The 25,451-nt window shown below is 49.8% G+C and overlaps 1 protein-coding gene across 14 annotated transcripts in view; it reads left to right on the top strand.

The window, feature by feature from the left end:
* UBR4 (ubiquitin protein ligase E3 component n-recognin 4) overlaps positions 1-25,451 on the top strand; it is a 1,980,383-nt gene that overhangs the window by 1,086,580 nt on the left and 868,352 nt on the right. For all 14 annotated transcript variants that reach the window (XM_085609056.1, XM_085609055.1, XM_085609054.1 and 11 more), the window contains exons 47-48: positions 19,643-19,806; positions 20,468-20,684. In XM_085609056.1, coding sequence (XP_085465182.1) covers positions 19,643-19,806; positions 20,468-20,684 — 381 coding nt within the window. The remainder of the gene's footprint in view (positions 1-19,642; positions 19,807-20,467; positions 20,685-25,451) is intronic.

Raw genomic sequence — 25,451 nt, 5'->3', positions numbered from 1 at the left:
AAGTATTGATTTGCCCAGGCACATCGCCGGTATCTTAGGTGTTTGGTTAGTGATCATCATTACCAGATCGAAGTGCAGCCATTTGGGATGACAACAGCCCGTGAGTGTTTACCAAATGTTTAGCAGTGGTGGCATCCCTTGTAAGAAGACATAACATTCATGTCTTCCCATGTCTCGATGATTGGCTGATCAAGAATTCAAAGAGACAGAGGTGCCTGCAAGATGCACAGACCACCATCAGCCTGTTTCTCAAATTGGGCTTTCCAATAAATGTCACCAAATCCTAGTTACAGCCTTTTCAAATACAGCCCTATCTGGGACCAATTTTCAATTAAATCACTTCCACAGCATACCCCAATTCACAAAGAGTTCTCAATTTGAAAAACTCCCTTTTTCAGCCACATTGTTGCCTGCCAATGGGCATGATGGACTTTTGTATAATAATAGTTCCTCATGCCAGACTAAACATGTGCCACTTACAGAAGTGTCTAGCATCTCAGTGGAAACAAGCGGGGGGCAATTTGGAGGATCTAGTGTTGGTTTCGCCCAGGGTACATCAATCTTTGCACTGGTGAGGCACACTGAACATCCTTAAAGGCAGACCTTTTTTTGGACCCAGTGTCGCAAGTTACTATCACCACAGGTGCATCACTAACAGGATGGGGCACTCACATTGAGGACATGATGGTTCAGGGTCTGTGGACTGGTTATCCGCACATTCTCCAACATAATAGAGCTCATAACAATTCAGATGGCTCTAAAAGCATTCCTACCCAATATAATCCGAAAGAAGGTTCTTCTCCGTGCAGACAATATGACCATAATGTATTACATTCAGAAACTGGGAGGGGACACTTGATACACCTGTCTCAAATAGCACAGACCATCTGGAACTTGGCTATACGCCCTCACATCCACCTATTGGTGGGGTATCTTCCGGGAGTGGACAATTCAGTGGCAGACCTGCTAAACAGGACACAGCAACAAGTCCACAAGTGGGAACTCCACCCTACGTCGATTGCTGCTACTTCCAGCGGTGGCAGACACCGGACATGAATCTATATGCCACCGTAGGAAATGCAAAATGCCAACACTGTGCCTCCAGGTACCACCATCCACAGTCCATAGGCAATGCTTTTTGGATGAACTGATCAGGGACGCTTGCATCCACCTCTCTCACTCATTCCATATCTTGTCAAGAGACTCAGACGGACATCTCTCAAGATTATTTTCATACCTCCCACCTGGGCGTGACAGCCCAGGTTCATGACACTATTAGAGTTGTCCCTAGTACCTCATAAGAAGCTCCCCAGCATGCCAGATCTCACAGCAAGGGCAGGGTCAGGTATCCAAACGTCAAACAACGCAATCTGGCTCCTGAACGTAGAGTTTGGATACTTGCAATTCCCTTCTGGATGTATGGGCATTCTAAAGGAGGCAAGACGCCAAACCACAAGAACTTGTTATGCAGCCAAGTGGAAGCGTTTTGTACACTTCTGTACACATGAGCACATAGATCCTTGTGTGCCTACGGTACAACAGATATTATGCGACCTGTTAAATCTTCAGAAATCACATTTAGCTCGCAGGTCCACATGATTGCACCTGGCGGCGATTGCAGCTTATCTGCAAAACCGAAAGAATCAGTCACTTTTTCATATTCCATTCGCCAAAGCTTTTATGGAAGGGCTAAAAGAATAAGTCCCCCACGTGTACCACCAGTAATTTTGTGGAATTTAAATGTCGTTCTTACAAGGCTAATGTCCACACTTTTTGAACTACTGCATTCTTGTTCTCTGCAGTTCCTCTGTTGGAAGGTAGCTTTCTTTGTAGCTATAACTCCTTGAGAAGAGTTAGCGATATTCATGCTCTTACCCTAGAAGAGCCTTACTTTCAGGTTTTCCAGGATGAGGTACATCGCCATACAAAGCCCAAGTTTCTCCCAAAGGTCATCTCTCCCTTCCATTTAAACCAAACACTTGATTTACTGGTTTTCTCCCATAAGCCGGATACCATGGCAGATGGGGTGCTCCGTGCACTAAATGTTGAAAGATCACCGATAAATTACATATTGAGAACAAGACCTTTTAGGAAACCATAGCAGCTTTTTGTGGCTTTCTCAAATCCGAGATCGGGTAGGGCCATTTCTAAAGCAGGAATCGCAAGGTGGATTGTAAAAGGTAATCAAATTTGTTACGTAGAGGCCAAAAAACGTACCAACCATTACATGAGGACACTCTAGAAGGAAGAATGGTGCTTCAATGGCTTTCTTTGGAAGCATCCCCATAGCTGACATTTGGAAGGCAGCTCTTTGGTCTAATCCACAAACTTTCATAAGACACTATTGTGTGAATGTTCTGGCCAGGCAGCAGTCAATTGTGGTACAAACAGTCGTACGGATGCTTCTCTGAACATATGCTTCATCTACTGCCTAGATCCACCGCAAGAGGAGCACTGCTTTACGGTCCAATCATATCATGTGTATCTGCAGCCTACACATGCTACAAATGGAGTATTTGCCCTGTTAGCATCTATTTGCAGCATGTAGTCCTGCAGATTCACATGTTCCATCCCGCCTTACTAGCAGGTGCACGACAGTATCAGATTTACACGTATTAGACTCTCTCTCTCTCTCTCTCTCTCTCTCTCTCTCTCTTCTCTCTCTCTTCTCTCTTTTTCTCTCTCTCTTTTTCTCTCTCTCTCTCTCTCTCTCTCTCATATTCATATATGTATAGCTGTATAACGGAACGGCACTCCAGGTAGTGGTTTCAAAATTAATTTATTTCCAGATTTAGGCGCATAGAAATTAAAAAAGCTTTTTTACTTTCTGTTCACCTAAATCTGGAAATAAATTTATTTTTAAACCTCTACCTGGAGTGCCGTTCCGTTATACAGCTATATTGGAGGTTGGACTTGTTTGAATACACCCGGGTGTTTCTGTGCACCCCCCGCGTTCAGGTTACATGCCGCAAATATCACAGAACCAAGAATCTGAAAGAAACACGTTAGTTAGATTCCTCACCTTAGAATATCCCCAGGCGTCAGGCTGGATCCGGAAAGATTTTTCGTCCGCAATACCCCTTGCGCGTCGCTAGGCGTCGTCTGCGGCTCCGCGTCCATCGCTGGCGTCGTGTGCCGGAATGACGTCGTCGGAGTACTTAGACGCCGCACTCGCGCGCTGACGTCAGTTCTTCTTTTTTCCGCGTCAGACAGCGCCGATCCGGGAAGAGCTTACCCCTTAGTCACTTTGTGACTAAAATTTTTGACTCTTCTTGGTCTTCTGTCGACTCGACTCTGGTGCCGGTAGGATGCCTGGTTTTAAGGCCTGTGACTCCTGTCATCGACTGATGTCGGTGACAGACCACCATCGCCGGTGCCTTTACTTCCTGGGGGCCGACCACGATGCGGAGTCGTGCCTCGACTGTCAGGCCTTGACCTCGAAGGCTAGGCAGGAGCGGTCCCGTAAGCTTCTCGAGCTTTGGCACGCGGCTCCGATCCACGTCTTTCTTGGTGGATGTCCAGTGTACCCTCATGGATAAGCCCTTTGATGGCACTTGCCTTTTTGGCGAGAAGGCGGATAGTGCGCTGGCTCGCTTCAAGGACTCCTGTGCTACGGCCAAGTCCTTGGGTCTCTCGGCCCTGTGGCCGCAAACTTCCGCCTTTCGTCCCTTTCGGGGCCAGGGAAGGGGCGCCTCCTCACGTCAGCCTAGCCACCGGCCGCAGAACCAACCTGCAACCGGTCGCGGACGTGGATTCCACCGAGGAGGTACTGGAGGACAACGTGCCGGTCAGTCCACATCCACCCCGGCAGCATCCGCCTCAAAGCCCTCCTAGTCCGAGCTTTCAGGCCCATTCCACGCCAGTGGGCAGCAGAGTTCGCCATCACCTGCTCCACTGGCGTTCCATCACGTCGGACAGGTGGGTGCTGCAAATCGTCCGAAGGGGCTACTCCCTCCCCTTCGAAACGACCCCTCAAGCCATGCCACCGCAGTACCACCGTATGTCGGAGGATCACTTGAAGCTTCTGTGGAAGGAAGTTACGGCCCTCTAGGCCAAAGAGGCCGTCAAGCGCGTTTCTGGTCCAGAAGTAGGTCGTGGTTGCTATTCCCACTACTTTCTGGTTCCCAAGAAGGGCAAAGGGGGCCTACGCCCTATCTTGGACCTCAGGAGCGTCAACGCTTTCCTCCGGAAGGAGAGGTTCAAGATGCTCACCTTAGCTCAGGTTCTAGCTGCCCTAGACCCTGGATTTTTTATACAATAAAAAAATGGTATAAAGGGAGTAGAGCACGGTTAATTACTCTCTCTCCAATTATTATTTTAGCAGAATTATATCAAAACATATTTACACTCTACATAGATAATGGCGCCTAATCAAGAAGAAAGCAATATATATATACACAGAAATTGTACATACACAATAACATGACATCAATCACAACATACAATACATAAAGCAAAAAACATCAATATATAACACAACCCTAAAAGAATAATTTCCACTAGTGTCCTCCTTAAAGGTCTGGAGGGACCACTAAGAGGTAGTCCAGATAGTACACTTAAAGTCTGTCAATTAGTATAGGTCATCCCAGTGTACCATCATGCAATGTCAAATCATCACTATAATTCCAACGACTCCTCCTTTCGGAATGTCTACGCGACCACGTTTCGGCCTTAATCCTTCTTAAGCCTCTTCAGGACAGTGTTAATACATTTCTGCACAAGAACTAGTGGAAAGCTAAGACTGTGGATCCCCTTTCTGCCCCTCTTTCAGAAGTCCTTTTGTTCTTTCTGTCTTTGGCCCAGCAGGGCTCTGCTCTGGGCACTATCAAGGGCTATCTTTCTGCTCTTTCAGCCTTTCTCAGGCTGCCTAATCAGCCCTCTCTTTTCAAGTCCCCTGTTGTCAATAGATTTCTCAAAGGCATTGCTCACCTTTTCCCTCCGATTCCTTTTGTGGGTCTTGAACCTGGTTCTCACATACTTAATGTGCGCTCCCTTTGAGCCTCTTCATAACTGCCCTTTGCGGTTATTAACTTTGAAAACTGTCTGGTGGCCATCACCTCCGCTAGGCGTGTGAGTGAGCTCCAGGCTCTTTCATGTAAACCTCCTTTCCTGGCGATTCATCCGGACAAGGTTGTGCTTCGACCACGTCTCTCCTTTCTGATGAAAGTAGTCCCTGCCTTTCATTTCGGGCAAACTGTCACTCTGCCCACTTTCTTTCCACCTCTGCACCATACAAGAGAGGAAGAGCGGCTCCACCGTCTGGACCCAAAATGTGCGCTTTCATTCTATCTCAACTGCACACAACAGTTTCGGATGGATGACCAGCTCTTTGTTGGCTACGTGGGCGCCAAGAAAGGCCGAGCTGTGCACAAGCGGACTATCTTTTGCATTAAAGCCTGTTATTCTCTGGCTAAAAAGGAACCTCCGGTAAGGCTGCGCAACCATTCTACCAGGGCCACAACAGCTACTACAGCATTGGGACGCGGTGTTCCCATGCAAGATATCTGTCAGGCGGCCACGTGGGCCTCGCTGCATACTTTCCCTAAGCATTACTGCCTTGACAGTCCAGTCCGGCCGGTCGGTTCTCCGTGACTTTCTGGTGTGATTTCACTTTGCAGACCCTCCACCGGGATTGGTATTGCCTGGGTATGTATTCTAAGGTAAGAAATCTATCACTAACGTGCCTCTTTCAGATGCACAAGTTACTTACTTGTGTAACGATATTGCTGTAAGAGACATTAGTTAGTGATAGATTCCTTACCGCCTGCCCATCCTCCCCGTTCGGTGAACTGTTCTCTAGCGTTCAGGTCATCCCTTTCAGGGCCCTAGTTCTATTGCACCAGTAGTCGGTTTCTGGCATGGCTCTGCGTTCCTGGCATGAAAGTAGTGTACAGAACTGACGTCCGCATGCGTGAGCGCGTCTAAGTAGCTCTGATTACGTTATCTCGGCGAATAAGACGCCAGCGACGTACGCGGAGCCGCAAGACGACGCCTACCGACGCGCAGGGGTACTGCTGACTAAATCTTTGCGTATCCAGTCTGACGCCTGGGGATATTCTAAGGTAAGTAACTTGTGCTTATTAACTACTGGCGGATAGGAAAAGCATTTATTGTTTTGCCAATAGCTTTGGTGCTGCTTGACCAATCATCACGAAATTTTCAGAAAACTTCCTCGTTTTGGTTCAGCTGCTGTGTTGAAAGTTACAGGGCGATCCGTCAAGCGGGGGCCGAGAAAAAGAGGGGTCCAAAAATAAGTTTTCCGCATGGAGATGTTGAACAAAAAAAAAAGAAATACTCTTGACTAAATTTTGTGTGTAATATATGTATATGTCAAATTTAAAATTGATTTTGTATGTCCGTTGAGGTGGTTCTACTATTTTATATGGCAACATGTAATAATGTCACTTCTTTATGTAGTATTGGCAATGTAGTTTGTTGTGTTTCATGGTGTACTTTATGTGTTTTATACATATGTATGTTTTTATCTATGTTCTTTCACAGCCCTGACGAAGTTCGTAGAGAACGAAACGCGTTGGCTGAGTCTGTTTTTTGAAAATTGAATGAAAATAAAAGAACAACAAATTGGAACTAGTGAAAAGACTTTTCCCTTGGTGCACCGTCTTTTTGTAAAACAGCGTGCAACTTAATCTTCCTCTTTTCTAGCTGCCGCAGCAGCTTTAGTGTGACCTTCGTGGCACACAGCCACCCTGTCAGAGGTAAGATCTGACATTTTCTGCTTGGGTGGTAGGCGATAACTTCGGACAAGTGGGTCCTGCAAATTGTTCAGTGGGCTTGCGCTTTACTGTTCCTCAGAAGTCACTGCACCTTTCACCATCCTCCGACTGACTAATTACTTTGTCCCTATTGCAGCAGGAAGTGTAGGCTCTTATGGCCGAAGGAGCCATAGAGAGGCTACTGATGCCAGAAGTTGGCTAGGGTTGTTATTCCCACTACTTCTTGTTGCCAAAAAACTTCAGAGGCCTTTATCTCATTGTATTCCTTCACTCTCTCAATACCTTCCTGCGGAAGGACAAAGTCAAGATTCTCACACTGGCCCTGGTCTTTTCTGCCCTCAATCCTAGAGACTGGATTGTAATGTCGGACCTGCAGGATGCTTATTTCCACATCTCCGTCCTGCAGGCCCACAGGTGCTATCTGCTGTTCATGGTAGACCACAAGCATTTTCAGTTTGCTGTGTTCCCTTTTGGCCTCAACAGCGCTCCTCAGTTGTTCACCGAAGTGATGGCGCTGGTTATAGCACATCTTCAGAGGTCAGGGGATCCAGCCTTCCCCATCTTCGACTGCTGCTTAAGTTGGGTTTGCCCCAGGCAGTAGTCTCCCACCTCCAGACTATGGCGAATCTTTTAACAGCTTTGGTGTTCACTATCAATGTGCTAAGACTTCTTCAAAGACACTCCCCTTCACCTGAGCCGTTCTAGACACAGTGCAGTTTTGTACCTTACTTCCAGAAAAGAGAGCCCAAGACATTCGGTCTATGATCCTGATGTTTCAACCTCTGTCTTCGATCTCAGTGTGGATGACTTTGAGGCTGCTTGGACTGATGGCCTACCGAATCCTGCTTCTGAAGCATGCCAGAAGTAATTTGTGGCTCTGCAGTGGGATCTGAACTCAGTGGGCACAACACCAGGAGGATTTCTTCGATTGAGTCCAAATTTCAGAGGAGACTGCAAAAGACATGCAGTGCTGGCTGTTGAACCGTGATTGGGTGAGTGGCAGACCGCTCTACTTACCTCACCAAGAGCTGACAGTGGAGACTGATGCATCGCTCTTGGCTGGGGTGTCCAGCTAGTAGCGTGCAGATCAGAGCCCTCATGTCTCCTGTAGTGGCTCACCTCAACAAGCAGTCTGCTGGAGCTCAGGGCTATCCGCTTGGCGTTAAAGGCTTTACTTCCTTCTATCAAAGGGAATCTGGTACATGTGCTCATGGACACCACCACCACTACGTAGTACTACAATAAACAGGGAAGGTTGGGGTCGTGGACCCTGTATCAGGAGGCCCTGTGCCTCTGGATATGGCTGGAATGCCTGGAGATTTTCTTGGTGATTTCACACCTAGTAAGAATAGCTAAACTCCAGAGCAGATAAATTCAGTCATCGACTCCTTGTGGATCACAAATGATTGTGATGTCTGGAGGAGGTGCAAGGACTCTCTGCGTATGTTAAGAACCTTGACTAGATCATTTTGCCACCACCAAGAATGTGCAGTATCAGCACTTTTACGCGTTGGCGTTTTGAAAGCGTCTCTTCCTCAGAGACGTGTTACGTGTAGAACTGAACTGTAAAGTCCTTTACGCTGATACCTCTCCAGTCCCGAGTACTGAAGAAGATAAAAACGTACTGGGCCTAAGTCATCGTAAGGGCCCTGGATTGGGCACGGAACGTATGGTGTTCCGAAGTCCTGGTCATGAGCATGTGTCCTCCAATCAGGCTGCCCCTACAGGAGGATCTCCTGTTGCAGCAGCAAGGCAGTGTCCTGCACCCGTACCTTTGCATGCCCCACCTCCATGCTTGGATATTGAGAGGTAGCAGTTGAGAGCTTTTGATCTTCCTACCGAGGTGGTTGTCATCTTGGCAGCTAGGTGTCCCTCCACAAAGTCAGCATGCACCTGCTGCTGGTTCAAGTTTGTGGATTGGTGTGCTACCAAGCACATTGATTCACTTCATGCTAAACTGTCTGAAATGCTGTTATTTGTGTTTTTCTCTCCCAGCGGTAACTTGCTTTGGGCACGTTAAAAGAAATTTGCTAGCACTTACGACGTTTTTACTGTTTCAGGACTATCCCTCATTATTTAAGTCACCTTGTATGCTCACTTCAAACCTCTGCTAAGTGACCTCTTCAGCAGCTTACCCTCAAACCAGTCTTTCTTGTTTCCATTACATGGGCACAGAGAAGGAACAAGCTACTAGCCTTTTTTGTCAACCCAACTTACACTACTTTCTACCCATATAAACTGGTTCTACGGACTCCAGCATTATTCCTCCTGAAGGTATTCACTCCATTTCATGCTGGACAGAACATCTCCTTTTTGGCGTTCTTTGCTCCACCTTACCCTTCTAAGCAGGAGGAGGGACTCATCCATTGAATCTAAAAAGGGCTCTGTTTCTCAATAAATCATACCAGAGAACACCAGGTGGATGATCAACTCTATATTGGATTCGACGGAGCGAATAATGATAGGTTAGTACAGAAGAGGTTCGTTTCCCCCTGTATCTTGTTTAAGATCTGCTACGCCATGGACTAAAAGCAGCCTCTAGAGGGCTTGTGGACTCACTCCACCAGAGCCAAGACTACTACCACTGCTTTGGCACACGGTATGTCTGTTCCAGACATTTGCCAGATGGCTATATTGGCATCCCTCCATACATTTACAAAGCACTACTCCTTGGACTGTCATTTCCGTTAAAGGGGGCCTTTTGGCAGCTCTGTCATGCAGGACCTTTTGGTTTGAGCTGGTTCAGACTTGCCACCGGGGAGATACAGTTTTGGTAACTATTCAAAAGTTGAATCTGCAGTCAGAAGTCTCTAGCAGAAGAAAAAAGTTATTTACCTTTGGTAACGCTCTTCCTGGTAGAGACTTTGTCTAACCACAGATTCCTTACCGATCCAGCCCCTGCCATCATCCCAGTTCTGTGAACTGAACTCTTCTTGTTTAAAAAGTTCCCAGTTAGAGATTTGAACACTAGTCACTATCAATCTCGAGATTAAATTCCACATTTGAGGGAGCAGATAGTTCAGAAAGCAACTGACGTCGGTGGACATGGATGGTGCCAAAATAGGGCCCCACTCGTCCCTTCCGAAGCAGAGTGACATCAGTGCAGAGCCGTCTGGCGCCACCTGTCTGCGTGTAGGGGTATTTTGTGGTTTGAGCCAATTCAGATGCACCCACCTGGAAGGCACTGCTTTGGTATCTATTCAAAAGGTGGTGAATCTGCAGTTAGAAGTCTCTATCAGACGAAAAAGTAATTTTCTATGGCAGCGCTATTTCTGGTACACTCTTTCTCTAACCACACAAATTCTTTATCGACCCAGGCCCCATCCTCCCTGTACTGTGAACTGGACTCTTCTCATTTAAAAAGGTCCCAGTTAGGGATCTGTAGACTGGTGATTACCAATCTGGAGATTAGATTATGTGTGCGAGGGTGCGGACAGTTCAGAAAGCAACTGATGTCAGCGAGCATGAATGGCACTTTTATAGGGCCCGTGCATCACTTCCAGATTGGAGCAACGTCCGTGTGAAGCCTCCTGCCACCACCTGTACTCGCATAGGGGTACTACTAAAGATTTTCTAGTTCCAGTCTGACGCCTGGGGGAATCTGAACATAGTGTCTCTACACTAAATAGTTTTACCAAAGTCAAGTATCTTTTTCTCCAGATAGAACCAGCATGTGCTGCATTATAATTCCTGTTCATCATAGTCCTTTGACCTGGCCTTTCTGTGCATACATGCCGTGTGATGTCATCTGATCTCTGGCAAGCATGCAGGGGCCAGACTAAGGCCATACTCTCCCAGTGGTTTACTACTTATTTTATCAATCTAAGATGCACAGGACTGTCATGATTCTGCGAGCTGCCCGCTCCTCGAGGAAGGAGGTTAGCGGTCTAGCACCTGTGGGACAACACGGAAGGTCGAAATACTCACTTCCGGTTGCTCACGCATGAAAGCCGGGAACTCCGGCGAAGACCCGCTTTGAATTCTCGTCATCGCCACAGACGGAGAGACGCCACTCCGGAGAAGACACCATCCGTCGAAGAAGGGACGCTGCTGCGGAACCCCTACGGCACAGGTACTGTTCTTAACTAAAGGCGATTCTTGGCAAGAAAGACGGCGGGTTCTGCCGTCGCAACCCTACACACTTTGCTTGCCACTACACCACGGAAGGTGTGCGGGGAAGATACCCGCGTTTATCATTTGCGCAGGAGCGCTGGTTTTGTTTACCTTATTTTGGTAGTTACTCTGACCCCACAGTATTGAGCACGTTTATTATTTGCGCAGGAGCGCTGGTTTTGGTTTCCTTGATTTTGGTTCGTGCTATGTTCCAACAAGCTGGAGTACGCTATTAGTTGCGCAGGAGCGCTGGTTTCGCTCTTCTGGTTTCTTGGTCCGTGGAGCTGCCCTCAATCCAGCGGCCACTCCCGCCCAGAACAGGAAGCGGAGGCCGGGCTCTCTACACCCCGTACCAGGTAAAACAGGGTTGCTTAGACGGGGCACGACACGAAGGAGGAAGAAGAAGGAAAGGGGCAGGAAGTTAACCGTGTTCCCTTCTCTCCTTCACAGCGTGGGGTCCAGTGCCTACTAGACTTGCGCCTTTCTGGCTTCTACCCCAGGTACCCCCTTATCCTAGACGGTGCCCGAACCTCGACTAGGGCAAGGCGGGGAACGGGGTGGTAGTTCATTTTCGTCCCTGCAGGAACAACCCACCAAGCAGAAGGTAAGCCTTGGGGGGGGGGGGGGGGGACTCTGACAAGGACATAGATCATACTTTTTTTTTTTTTTTTTTTAAAAACCTTTATTCGGATATTTCAGATACACAGCTATTCAGCCGACAACCCGGAGGTTCGGCAGCTCGTCAATCAACATGTGTAGTCTTCTATAGCTGTCAAGCAGGAGAGGAAAGAAGGTTTCAATTTTTAAAGTAAAACATAACAAGCAAGGCAATACACATCATGTGTTCGCGTCAGTTCCCACCGATGAGGCGGCCCCATATCCAACATCAGATCAGCCCTCAAGTGTGGAGGGGAGGGAGAGGCAGAGGCACTAACTTTCTATCAGATTTCATCAGCAAAACTCAAGTCGGAAGTGGGGCTAGGGGGAAAGGTGCTCCTCTGGTGGGTCAGTGGCAGGAGGCAGGCAGATGTACCCCCTATACTGGTTCCAACCCCCCCACACCTTATGCCATTTCTTGGGCCTCCCCGTGCACAATACACTGTTTTCTCCCGAAACATGCACCAGTCCATGTTATCCTTCCATGCATCCAGGGTGGGCGGGCCAGGGGATCCCCACAATCGTGCAATATCCCGCTTGGCCACCATATTACCAAGGGTCACCCATTGAGTCTGCGCAGCATCGTAGTCTGTAGGGCCCCACACGTTCAAAAGACAGCGCCGCGCCTCTGAGTGCAACACAATACCCGTGACCTCCTGCATCACAACGTGAATCTGCTTCCACAATTCCGCAATCACACCACACTCCCATATAATGTGCAGAAAGGTGCCCACCATCCCGCAGCCCCTCTTACACAGCCCGTCCTCGGAGAAACCCATGTGGACCAACCGGGGGCCCGTGACATAGACTCTGTGGAGTATCTTAAGCTGGACCAGTCGCAGCCTGGCGGGGATGGCAACCTCTTTCGGGGAGGAGACAGCGTACTGCCAGTCCTCGTCGTCCAGCTCAAGACCGTCTCTAGTCCACTGGTCCCGCACCCCCAGGAGGAGATCGGTACGGACGTTCACCAGCTTCTTGTAAATGAGAGAGATTGTGCTCTCCGGCACATGGCCGTCCAAGATCCGGTCCTCCAGCGGAGAGGATTCAGGCACCTTCTCCCCCTCAACGAGGACCGACCGCAGCGCATGGCGTACCTGCGCGTACCGGAAGTATTCCGTGCCCTCTAGCGCATATTCCGTCTGCAGCTCTTTAAACGACTTAATCCGCCCCTTGGCCAGCATGTCCCCCACCCTGGAGATACCAATCCGGTCCCATTTGTCGAAACCCTTAGAATGCCAGAGTTTCCCCAGCATGTCCGAGTCAAACAGCGGAGTGGCCAGTGTGAGTCTATCCTTCCACCCCAGGGAGTTCGTGACTGCCTTCCACACGTGCACCGCCACCCCGGTCGGCCCCGTGAGGGACCCAGCCGGGGCCCTTGAATAAAGTGCTCTATAGTAGCCACCACCCCGCAGCAACCACCGGTCCATAGCGAAGCCGGGGCTAAGCGCAGGACCGTGACATAGATCATACTTGACTGGTTTCAGCCGCCACTTCATTCCATAATATGGGGACTCTCAATGCCCTTCCGATTATCCCACCTGCAAGACCGGAGTGATTTCCTCATCATGGCATAGCTGGTGGAGTCGCTGTTGAAGCTGACTGGAACTAGCATCTGAAAGAAACACGTCAGTTAGATTCCTCACTTTAGAATATCCCCAGGCGTCAGGCTGGATCCGGAAAGATTTTTCGTCAGCAATACCATTGCGCGTTGCTAGGCGTCGTCTGCGGCTCCATGTCCGTCGTCGGCGTCGTGATCGCCGGGATGACGTCGTCGGAGCACTTGGACGCCGCCCTCGCGCGCTGACGTCCGTTCTTTTTTCCGCACCAGTAAGCGCCGATCCGGGAAGAGCATACCCTTTTAGTCATTTTTTGACTAAACCTTTTTTTTTTATTTATTTTTTTAGTCTTTTGGTTCCATTTTCAGTCGACCTAGACTCTGGTGCCGGTAGGGATGCCTGGCTTCAAACCTTGAGACGCCTGTCACCGACTGATGTCGGTCACGGATCACCACCGCTGGTGCCTCTATTGCCTTGGGGCCGACCATGAGGCTGAGCCGTGCCTCGACTGCCGGGCCTTGACTTCGAAGGCTAGGCGGGAGCGGTCCCGCAAGCTGCTCGAGATCCGGCAGTCGGCCATCTCCGCTCGTCGGGGTCTAAGTCCTCGCATACAGGTAAGTCGAGGCACAGTAAGAAGTCGAAGAAGCGACATCGCTCTTCCGACTCCCTTCGCCGGTCACGCGACTCGGCTGAGGGTTCGGGTGGCACCACCCACGCGGCTCCGTCGGAGCCGCAGGAGTCCCGTCCGACCCCATACCCCTCCGGTCCCTGGGTCTGACGCGACTTCGGTGGAGATCAGGGATTTCCTCGTGGCCATGAGGAGCCTGGCTCCGCCGTCGACGCCTGCCGGCGCGCCTTCGGGCCCAGCAGGCTCGACTGGGAGGCCTAGCGAGCCGGCGGCTCCGGCCCCGGCGCAGTCGTTGACTCCGGTCTCGACGCCGCAGGCCCCCGCGGGATCCAGGCCTGGATCCCGGTTGACGCCGGTCTACCTTACGACCACTCCGCCGGCGCCGACCCCTCCAGTGCCGCCCCCAGCGCCGCATTCGGACGGTGCCATTCCCCGGTTTAGTCCCGGTTTGGTCCCGGCGTCGGAGCGGCATCACCCGGCGCCGTATCCAACGCCGATGGATGACAGGTTCATCTTCCGCCCGGCTCCGGCCCTTCCACCTGTATACCAGGAGTCGGATGACGGTGACGACTCGGAGGGGTCCTAGGACCCTCTGGCACAGCAGTGCCAGTTATCTCAGGACTGGGCAGACGAACTGGGGGATGCCAGTGGTCTTGATACCTCCCCTGACACTGGCTTCATCTCTCCTCCATCCGTGGCTACGGAAGAAGGTGCTACATTGTCTGTGGTGCTGCGCAAGGTGGCCGAAGCCCTTGGGCTGGAACTGCCTGCTGTGGCCGTGAGGACTAATCTCCTCACTGAAGTTCTTCAACCGCCACCAAGCTCCTTGGAGCCTCTGCTGCAGTTCAATGAAGCACTGTCTGACATTCTGAAGGGCACCTGGTCCAAGCCCTCCACAGTTCCTCCTGTGGACCGGAACGTGGACCGGCGCCACCGCCCTGCACCGGTGGACCCCAGTTTTCTGTCGATGCACCCCGAGAGTCTGGTTAACCAGGCCTCTACCTCCCAGACCTCCTTCCCGTCTACTCCCCCGGATCGGGAATCCAAAAGGTTGGAACAGTTTTGGATGAAACTGTTCTCCTCCCTTAGTTTGGGGTTGCGGTCTATCAACACCGCGTGCCTTTTGGACCGTTACTCCCACTCCCTGTGGGATACGGTGGAGGACGTGCTGCCCCAGTGTCCGGAGGAGGCCCGGACACGGCTCTCCCTGGCTCTTGCCGAGGGGCGGGATGCGGCACGGCATGCAATCTGATGTGGACTGGATACAACGGACTCGCTAGGCAGGGCAATGGCGACCACGGTGGCGATTCGTCGCCACACCTGGCTGAGGTCCACGAGTTTCTCCAGGGATGTCCAGAGCACCCTCATGGACATGCCCTTCGATGGCAGTCGCCTTTTTGGCGACAAAGCGGATAGTGCGCTGGAGCGCTTTAAGGACTCCAGGGCTACGGCCACGTCCTTGGACCTCTCGGCCCCGCGCCCGCAAACTTCCCCTTTTTGCCCCTTTCGTGGCCAAGGAAGGGGCACCCCCTCATGTCCGTCTAGCCACAGGCCGCAGAACCTGCCTCCACGAGGTCGCGGACATGGATTCCGCCGAGGTGGAGCAGGGGGACAACGAGCCGGTTCGTCCACATCTACCCCGGCAGCATCCGCCTCAAAGCCCTCCTAGTCGGTGCTTTCAGGCTCATTCCACGCCAGTGGGAGGCAGAGTTCGCCATCACCTGCTCCACTGGCGTACCCTCCTATTGGACAGGTGGGTGCTGCAAATCGTCCGAAGGGGCTACTCCCTCTCCTTCGAGGCGACCCCTCCAGCCATGCCACCGCAGTACCACCGCATGTCGGGGGATCACTTGCAACTTCTGCAGGAGGAAGTTACGGCCCTCTTGGCCAAGGGGGCCATCGGGCGCGTTCCTGGCCCAGAAGTAGGTCGGGGTTGTTACTCCCACTACTTTCTGGTTCCCAAGAAGGGCAAAGGGGGCCTACGCCCTACCTTTGACCTCAGGAGCGTCAACGCCTTCCTCCGGAAGGAGAAAGTTCAAGATGCTCACCTTAGCTCAGGTTCTGGCTGCCCTAGATCCTGGAGACTGGATGGTAGCGTTCAACTTGCAGGATGCTTATTTCCACATCCCCGTCCTGCCGGCCCACCGGCGTTGCCTGCGGTTCACGGTAGGCCACGAGCACTTTCAGTTTACCGTGCTCCCCTTCGGCCTCACCAGTGCCCCTCGGGTGTTCACGAATGTGATGGCGGTGGTCGCAGCTCACCTGCGCAGATTAGGGGTTCCAGTCTTCCCCTATATCGACGACTGGTTGTTGAAGGCGGACTCGCAACAGGCAGTCGTCTCCCACCTTCAGACTACGGCCGACCTACTGCATTTGCTGGGGTTCTCCATCAATGTGCCGAATTCGCATCGGAGTCCCTCCCAGAAGCTCCTCTTCATCGGAGCGGTTCTGGACTCGTCACAGTTCCGGGTCTATCCTCCGGAGCAGCGGGTCCGGGATATTCAGGCTCTGATTCCAATCTATCGGCCTCTATCCCGGGTTTCGGTCAGGTTGGTGCTGCGGCTTCTGGGTCTGATGGCCTCCTGCATTCTGCTGGTACATCACGCCAGGTGGCGGATGTGGGCTCTGCAGTGGGACCTGAAGTATCAGTGGGCCCAGCATCGGGGCAACCTGTCAGACCATGTCTTGATCTCGAAGGGCACTGCAAGACAGTTGCAGTGGTGGCTCACGGACCGCGATTGGGTCAGTGGCAGATCCCTCTCCCTTCCCCAACTGGAGCACACGGTAGTGACGGATGCGTCCCTCCTGGGATGGGGGGGCCACATGGGAGAGGCAGATCAGAGGCCTCTGGTCTCCGGCGGAGTCCCGGCTCCATATCAACCTATTAGAGCTGCGGGCGATCCGGCTTGCACTGAAGGCATTCCTTCCCTCTGTTCGGGGAAGTGTAGTGCATGTGTTCACGGACAACACCACCGCCATTTGGAATTGCAACAAACAGGGCGGGGTGGGGTCGTGGACCCTTTGTCAGGAGGCTCTGCGCCTCTGGACATGGCTGGAACATCAGTACATCACTCTCTGAACGCCAGGGCGGACGAACTCAGCCGCCGGTGCATGATGGATTACGAATGGCGTCTGAACTCGGACCTGGCGCAAGGCTTCTTTAGGCAGTGGGGAGAGCCTTGGTTAGATCTATTCGCCACCGAAGAGAACGCGCAATGTCAGCAGTTCTGCGTGTTAGAGTTTCCAAGGCGGCACTCGCACGGAGACGCTTTTCGTCGCGAGTGGAGTTGCGGTCTGTTGTACGCCTTTCCGCCTATACCACTTCTGCTGAAGAAGATCGGGGCCCAAGTCATCCTTGTGGCTCCGGATTGGGCACGAAGATACTGGTATCCCAGGCTACTCAGTCTATCGATTGGTCCCCCGATTCAACTGCCTCTTCAGGAGGACCTTCTGTCGCAGCAGCAGGGGACGGTCCTCCACCCGAACCTGTCCAGCCTCCACCTCCATGCGTGGAGATTGAGCGGTGACAGTTGATGCCATTTGACTTGCCTCCTGAAGTCTGTAATGTTATTCTGGCAGCCAGGCGTCCCTTCACAAAATCGGTATACGCCTGCAGGTGTAACAAATTTGTGGCAGGGTGCACAGCAAGGGCTGTGGATCCCGTTTCCGCCCCTCTTTCTGAGGTTCTCCTCTTCCTTCTTTCCCTGGCCCAGCAGGGCTCTGCTCTGGGCATCCGCAAGGGATACCTTTCGGCTATTTCTGCTTTCTTAATGGCTTCCTGATCAGCCTTCTCTTTTTAAATCCCCTGTTGTTTCTCGATTCTTTAAGGGCATTACTCACATCCTGACCCTTTCGTAATGCCTCAGTGGGATTTAAATCTAGTATTGACCTATCTGATGTGCGCTCCCTTGGAGCCACTTCATAATTGTCCCCTTAGTCTTCTGACTCTTAAGACTGCTTTCCTGGTTGCCATCACCTCTGCTATAAGGGTGAGTGAACTCCAGGCTCTCTCTTCTAATCCTCCTTTCCTTTCTGTCCATCCGGACAAAGTTGTTCTCAGGACTCGTCCTTCCTTTCTCCCTAAGGTGGTAACTGCCTTTCACATCGGCCAGTCTGTTACACTGCCCATCTTCTTTCCGCCTCCGCATCCCTCGAAAGAGGAAGAGAGGCTCCACCGTCTGGACCCAAAACGTGCGCTGTCCTTTTATCTGGACCGCACCAAACAGTTTCGGGTGGACGACCAACTCTTTGTTGGCTACGTGGGCGCTAAGAAGGGGCGGGCGGTGCACAAGCGAACCATCTCTCGGTGAGTCGTTTTGTGTATCAAGGCCTGTTATTCCTTAGCTAAAAAGGAACTTCCTGTAGGGCTGAGGGCCCATTCCACTTGGGCCACAGCAGCGACCACTACCCTGGGCCGGAGAGTCCCCGTGCAGGACATTTGTCAGGCAGCTACGTGGACCTCGCTGCACACGTTTGCCAAACACTATTGCCTGGACAGCCAAGTCCAGAGAGACGGCTTCTTTGGCCGTTCTGTTCTCCAGGACTTTCTGGTGTGATCTTGGTTCGCAGACCCACCTCCTGGGTTGGTTTTGCTGGGGTATCTATTCTAAGGTGAGGAATCTAACTAACGTGTTTCTTTCGGATGAACAAGTTACTTGCCTTCGATAACGATATATCTGTAAGAAACATTAGTTAGTTAGATTCCTCACCGCCCCACCCATCCTCCCCGTTCTGCGAACCGATATCTAGGGTTGAGGTCATCCCTTTCAGGGCCCTAGATTTTTGGCACCAGTGTCGGTCTCTGCTTTCCTGGCGCGGAAAGCTATGTACAAGAACTGACGTCAGCGCGCGAGGGCAGCGTTGAAGTACTCCGACAACGTCATCCCGGCGATCACGACGCCGACGACGGATGCGGAGCCGCAGACGACGCCTAGCAACGCGCAAGTGTATTGCTGACGAAAAATCTTTCCGGATCCAGCCTGACGCCTGGAGATATTCTAAGGTGAGGAATCGAACTAATGTTTCTTACAGATATATCGTTACCGAAGGTAAGTAACTTGTTCTTCATTTATACTGTGTTATTCAGTCTCTCGTAATGCTTTCTAATGGCTCCCCCATTTTAATCCATTCAATTTCGCCTTCTAAGACTACTTACTCAACTGTGGGTTTACTCATAATACTAAGATCTGCATTGAGCCTGAAGGAAGGTTAGCTTTTTTTTTGTGAACCCCTTCATACCGTTTTTTGTTTTTTTTTGTTTTTTACCTGGATGAATGGATTCTCCAAGCAAGGCCATTCCATGCATTTACTACACATTATTTTAGCGATTCAAATCCAACCTAAACTGATTTTCATTACAGCAGTTGTAAAATATGTTCTTGTACACGTTGTGTTCCTTTCCTCCGTCCTTTCTCGTGATAGCAGACATTGCTTTGAGGATCTTCAAAAAAGAAGAATCTGCCAGAGAAGTATCCATTTGAAATACAATGTGTACCTTCATTAAAGCTTTTTCTAGTGGATACTTCCTGCAGATTTCTCATTGCCCTCCCGCCTCCCCTTTCCGAAGGATGTCACTTTATTATGTTTTGTTGACAATTATTTAACTTTAACTGAGTTAAATAATTATCAAAAAACATAAAGTTTACTCCATGCTTATGTTTTACTTGGAAACTAAGGTGGAATTAAAATCACAGTCCAGAGCTACACCTTTTTTTAGCCTCAATGCCATAAATGCTTGATGCCAGTGGATCTGTCTGAAGCCACAACACTACCACCACTCTCTAGATGAAAGCGTCTGCTGAAACAAACAAATAAATGCATATCAAGTCAGACTTCTAGTGAACGTGAGACTTCCAGGGAGCATAAAAAATGAGGAATCTGTGGGAACATATAGCATCCTCCAGAAAAGCGTTGCTGAAGCCAAGTAATTTGTTGTTCTCTTGTGTTCTTTGCAGCAATGCGCACATCCAGCCAAGTGACCTTCCCCATAGACTTCTTCGAACATAACCAGCAGCTGACGGATGTAGAATTTGGTGGCAATGACCTTCTGCAGGTGTACAATGCACAACAGATCAAGCACCGTCTCAACTCTACTGGAATGTATGTAGCAAACACCAAGGTGAGTTTTGATTCTGGCAACTCCAACCACCCTCACTCTTTTCCATGGAGCAGTGATTCATACACATTTGCCAACTCGGTGCTCTTAGCCATGCATAGGAGCTTGTTATGCTCTCATTTTACACACCCTAGCACTGTCTGCCAAGTTGAGTTTGGTTCAAAATCTTACTTTTCCTCAACTTCGCCTTTTCATCGAACCAAAATGAGGGGCTGGAGCTTCATGCTCACTTCAGAATGTGAACTTTTTTCATGAAGCACCCAGGCAATTTAACACTGAGGTCATGCCTTTTTCTACCCAATGCTTTCCACATGGGGTAGCCTCTCAAATCCTTCACTCTGCACCAAAGTGAAGAGCTCTGTCCAGTGATTCCAAATAGATCTCTGTCCACTTATTTCTTATGCCCCCCCCCCACCACCTCAACCATGCAACTCTACAGCAAGAAAATTAGCTTTCTCCTTACATGAGATAGTCCGTTTGCTACTGTGTCATGGCACATGTATCTACCCTCGGTGGAAAATTGTTGGCCAGTTGACAAATTAATTTTTGTTTCTCCTTTGAGTCCACATCCACTTCTAAAGTTTAGTCTTCCTTTAAAAACTTCTGTCTTTGTGATTATTTCCACTCTCAAAGAAACCTGAATGTTGTTGGTTCTCCGTTTCAGCCTGGTGGATTCACAGTTGAGGTCACCAATAATAATACTACTATGGTAATGACTGGTATGCGTATCCAGATTGGCTCTCAGTCCATCGAGCGGGCACCATCCTATATTGAGATGTTTGGACGTACCATGCAGCTCAGCCTGACTCGCTCAAGATGGTTCGACTTCCCTTTCACCCGTGAGGAAGCTCTGCAGGCTGACAAGAAACTAACTATCTTCAGTAAGTTCAGTTACTTTTGATTTATTATTGGAATTCACAAAACTTTCAGTAACACTGCACACCTTCAAGCCATTATTTAAACATGGTTAATTTTATTATTTTATGGTTGGTTGGCTTATCTGAGGTTCTTGTGCTTTGTTTATAAAACAAAAAAAAAAATCTTCAACTTCAGGTTTTGGAGTTATGTGGTATCCCTGGTTTTGTGGTATTCCTATGTTTATCCCCGCTTTTCTCATAGCGGGAGATAATTGTTGCTCATAAAAAAAGAGAGAGAGGGAACAGTTTGTCGTGGAAAGTAGTCTTGTCTTCCTCAGACAGTTAGTACCCACCAAGTATGCCATCTTCGAGTGCTTATTTCTAAATTTAAAAAAAGGGGTGATTGTTCGTGTCCTCATCCAGCATCGAATACCTCAGGATGGGTTCAGTCCTTGTCCTCTGAAAAGTGGTAAGGGGGAGTTCTTTGATCTTGTTTTCTTGCTATCCTACTTTATATATAAAATAGCCTCCAGATCCCCTTTTAAAACCTTTGATCTTAAGTGGTCCTAGACTATGTTAAAAACAAAAAAAAATGGCTCTGCGAATGCTATTTCCCCTGAATCTGGTTAGGTTGACATGTTTCAATTGGCTTTTTACTTGCCCAATGGGTCATTCAGCTTTTTTCTGGACCGATCAGATTTTTGTGAAATTGTCTCACTCAGATTCCATGTGTGACCCCTGTTTTATTTATAGTGTATTGATTAAAGGAAGGTCCGGACCAATTGCACATGCAGATTTCAAGGTACTTCATAGCAACTGTGGGATGAAGGGGTTTGCCTGCCTGTATACTCCTGTAGGCCAAAGAATAACATTTAATCGCCAGGTAGTTCCTCCGCGGAGGTTGAATAAATTAAGGTTATCTTTTCTGGTATTCTAGGAGAAGAGATTACTTCTAGTTGTTGGAAATGTTTTAAAGCAATCTTTGGTAGTTTTCCTTTAAGTTAGCTCCTTTATATCTCTTGTGCCTTTGGGTCTGGCTTTAAGAATTGTTCTGCATTTTGGCATTTTCATTAATGTCCTTAAACACTGAATATTTGTGCATATGAGCTAGATCATTGAATATATTTTCAACGTGGAAATTAAATTATCTTCAGTTATAAAAAAGGTATTTTATTTTCATTGTTTTATCAACATAAATACATGTAAAAAGAAATTGAAAAATTACAAAGAGGGTGAAGTACACAGAACAGAAGTGCTGACTTAATATATTTTTGTTTTTTCTCCTCCCCTTTTTTTTTTTTAACAAAGAACATGTGAAAATCAAATGTTTTCCAAGGCTTATATTATGGAAACCTCAAAATTATTCCCTTGATTCATTATTCCACTCTAAGTACGATAGTTGTTCCTGGGTCTGCAACATACAGTGATATTTTTCAGTGAAAGATTTTTAAGTAACTGAATTCTCCATTTATTTAAAGTGTGTCAAATGTTGAAATGTGTATGTTTCCCTTATTGGTCTCCTTGTTCTTTAACACCATTTTTCTGACACATGTGCCCAGAATGGAAGACACTGGTGAAGTTATTTGTGGTGTTGCCACTGAAATACTTAGTGGGTCAAAATCCTTTACAAAACATCTGATTTCTGATGCATACTGTCCTCAGATTCCTCATCTTTAATTTTTGTTCCAGGCACCACATTGATTTTAAAATAATTTCTTGAGCCTTAGCTCCCCATGATGCTGGATTGCTTTGTTCCACAAATCCAAAAAAGCCCCTTCTCTTGTCCCTAATTTTTAGTTTTTTTCTAGGTTTCTCAGACGCAGGTTCCAAAGCAGTACATTATTTTTGAACTTTTTCTAAAAAAAATCCAGTTTCTACAACTTTGCTTCTTAATGCCCTTTTTTTTTTGTCCGAAGATGGGCAGGTCTTCACTGAACATTGGGTTTCCAGTGTCACTCTTGGTTTTAGACTAAATTTGGTTGTTGTTTCTGTTCAAACATGATTCTTCCTCTCATGCCAGTTGCCCACACATGAGCAAGAAAGTCATCAAGCAGTTGGAGCAAAATTATTCATGCATACGTCATTCCAGGAAAACAGGTTGATGCTCCAGTCGGTGTCGCAAGGTGAATTCGCCTTCTTCAAAGAAGGACAAAGATTCCAAAAAGTAGGTTTCTTTTTCCCATCACACAAAAAGCAATCATACAAACCTCAAAGTCCATTTCCCACCAACATTTGAGGATTATACACAAGTCTAGACCTGAAGGAAGGCAATGCTAGATATTTTTTGATCTGAAAGAGACACGTTAGTGATAGATTCCTTACATTAGCATACGCCCAGGCGTCAGAATGGATCCGGAAACTTTTTCGTCAGCAGTACCCCTGTGCGTCAGTAGGTGGCGTCGTACGGCTCCGCGTACGTCGCTGGTGTCGTAGTCGCCCAGATGACGTCGCTGGAGCTACTTAGACGCGCACACGCGCGCTGACGTCCGTTCTTTCTTTTTCCGCGCCAGCAAGCGCAGATACGGAGAGAGCGGGACCCCCAGTCATTTTTTGACTGAGTTTTTGGGGACTTTTTGTCTCGGTTTTCAAGTATATATCAATCTACAGTTGTATAGGTATGCCCGGTTTTAAGTCTTGCGCGGCCTGTCCCCGCATGATGTTGGTGACTGACCCGCACCATGAGTGTCTCTACTGCCTGGGGTGCAACCACAGCTCTGAGTTGTGCCCCCACTGCCGGGCCAAGGCTCCGAAAACTTTGCGGGAGCGGTCCTGAAAGTGTCTGGAGGCCCGGGAGTCGGTTCCGCGCCGTTCAAGGTCCCGGTCCCGTGGGAGGTCGCGGGACCGTCTGCGGAGCCATCACCATCATTCGAAGTCAGGTAAGGCGCAGCACAAGAAGGCAAAGAAGCATCGTTGCTCTTCGCCTTCCCCTAGCTGGTCACACGACGCAGCTAAGGGTGCAGGTGGCGCCGTCCCTGTGGCTCCGGCGGAGTCTACGCAGTTGCCGATGGCCTACCCGCCCTTTCCGGGTCCATCGGCGACCCCCGCCCAGCTGCAGGAGTTCCTGTCAGCCATGGCACGTGTGTTCGGACCGTCCGGCCCAGCTGGGGGTCCTCGCTCTTCGATGTCGCCAGCTCCGACCCGACGTAGTCGAGTACTCCGGCCTCGACGCCAAGGGACCCCCGTGGATTCAGGCCTGGATCCCCGTCCATGCCGGTTGGCCCTGTACGACCTCCACCGGCATCGACGGCGCCGGCCGCAGACCTGGCCAACGCCATTCCCGATTTCCTCCCCGGCGTGGAGCCAGTGCCGGAAGGGTGTCTACTGATGCAGATTCCGACGCCGTTTGGGAACATCTATCCCTATATCCACCGATGTCCATATGTTCCACCTGTTGAGCAGGCTGTGGAGGACGGGAAGGGCTGGGAGGGTTCAGAGGACCCTCTCGCAGCTCAATGCAAGTTAGACCTGGACTGGGATGAGGATCCGGGGGATGCAGTTGACCTGGATTATGCTCCGGAACCTGGCACACTGTCTCCTTCTACCGTTTCTACGTAGGAGGGTGGTTCATATTCGATGGTGTTGTGTAGGGCATCTGAGGCTCTCCACCTCGATCTCCCTACTGTGGCCGTCAGGACTAACCTCCTGACAGAGGTGCTTCGGCCAGCTTCAGCTTCTGCGGAGTCACTGCTGCCTTTTAACAATGCACACTCAGACGTTCCTTTTGGACACCTGGTCCAGGCCCAACACAGGGGCTCCTATGGACAAGAACGTGGCCCGACGTCATCGCTCAGCCCCGGGCGACACCGTTTTCCTCTCCCTACACCCCACCCCCGAAAGCTTGATTGTCCAAGCCTCTGCATCCCCGAGCGCGTTCCCTTCCGCACCTCCGGACTGGGAATCCAAGAAACTGGAGCAGTTTGGGGAGAAAATGTTTTCTTCCCCCAGTTCAGGACTGCGGTCTGTGAACACCACATGTCTCTTGGGCTGTTATTCCCATTCTGTATGGGATATGGTTGTGCAAGTGCTGCCTCAGTGTCCGGTGGAGGCTCGGATGATACTCTCCCAAGTTATTGCTGAGGCCAAGTTCACCATCCGTTGTAGTCTTGACACTGCTGACTTGCTGGGCAGGGCAATTTCAACGACAGTGATGCTATGTCGTCATGCTCGGCTGAGGACAACTGGCTTTTCTGGGGATGTCCAGAACACGTTGATGGACATGCCCTTTGATGGCACTCGCCTGTTCGGCGATAACGCGGATTGCGCGTTGGAACGTTTTAAGGACACACGGGCTACGGCCAAGTCCTTAGGCCTTTCAGTTACACGCAGTCCTTCGGCTTCTGCTTTTCGCACCTTTCGTGACCTAGGAAGGGGCGCCCAAGCACGTTCGTATCTGAAAGAGACAAGTTAGTGATAGATTCCTTACCTTAGAATTACCCCAGGCGTCAGACTGGATCTGGAAAGTTTTTGTCCGCAGTACCCCTGCGCATCGGTAGGCATCATAGCCACTGAGATGACATCGTCAGAGCTACTTAGACGCACCCACGCATGCTGACGTCAGTTCTTTCTTTTTTCGCAGCAGCGCAGATCCGAGAGAGATCGGTACCCCTAGTTAAATGTTTTAACTTGGTTTTTGACAACTTGTTTTGTCGAGTACTCGACTCCTGGTGCAGAAGGAATGCCCGGGTTTAAGTCCTGTTGGGCCTGCCGCCCGAACATGTTGGTAGCAGACCCGCACGACGTGCGTCTTTTGACCCCGAGGCATGCCCCGATTGTCGGGCCATGGCGCCAAAA

The sequence above is a fragment of the Triturus cristatus genome, chromosome 1_2 (genome assembly GCF_964204655.1).
Source record: "Triturus cristatus chromosome 1_2, aTriCri1.1, whole genome shotgun sequence".
NCBI lineage: Eukaryota > Metazoa > Chordata > Amphibia > Caudata > Salamandridae > Triturus > Triturus cristatus.
The sequence above is the reverse complement of the archived record's forward strand: the minus strand, read 5'-3'. Positions and strand labels throughout refer to the sequence as shown.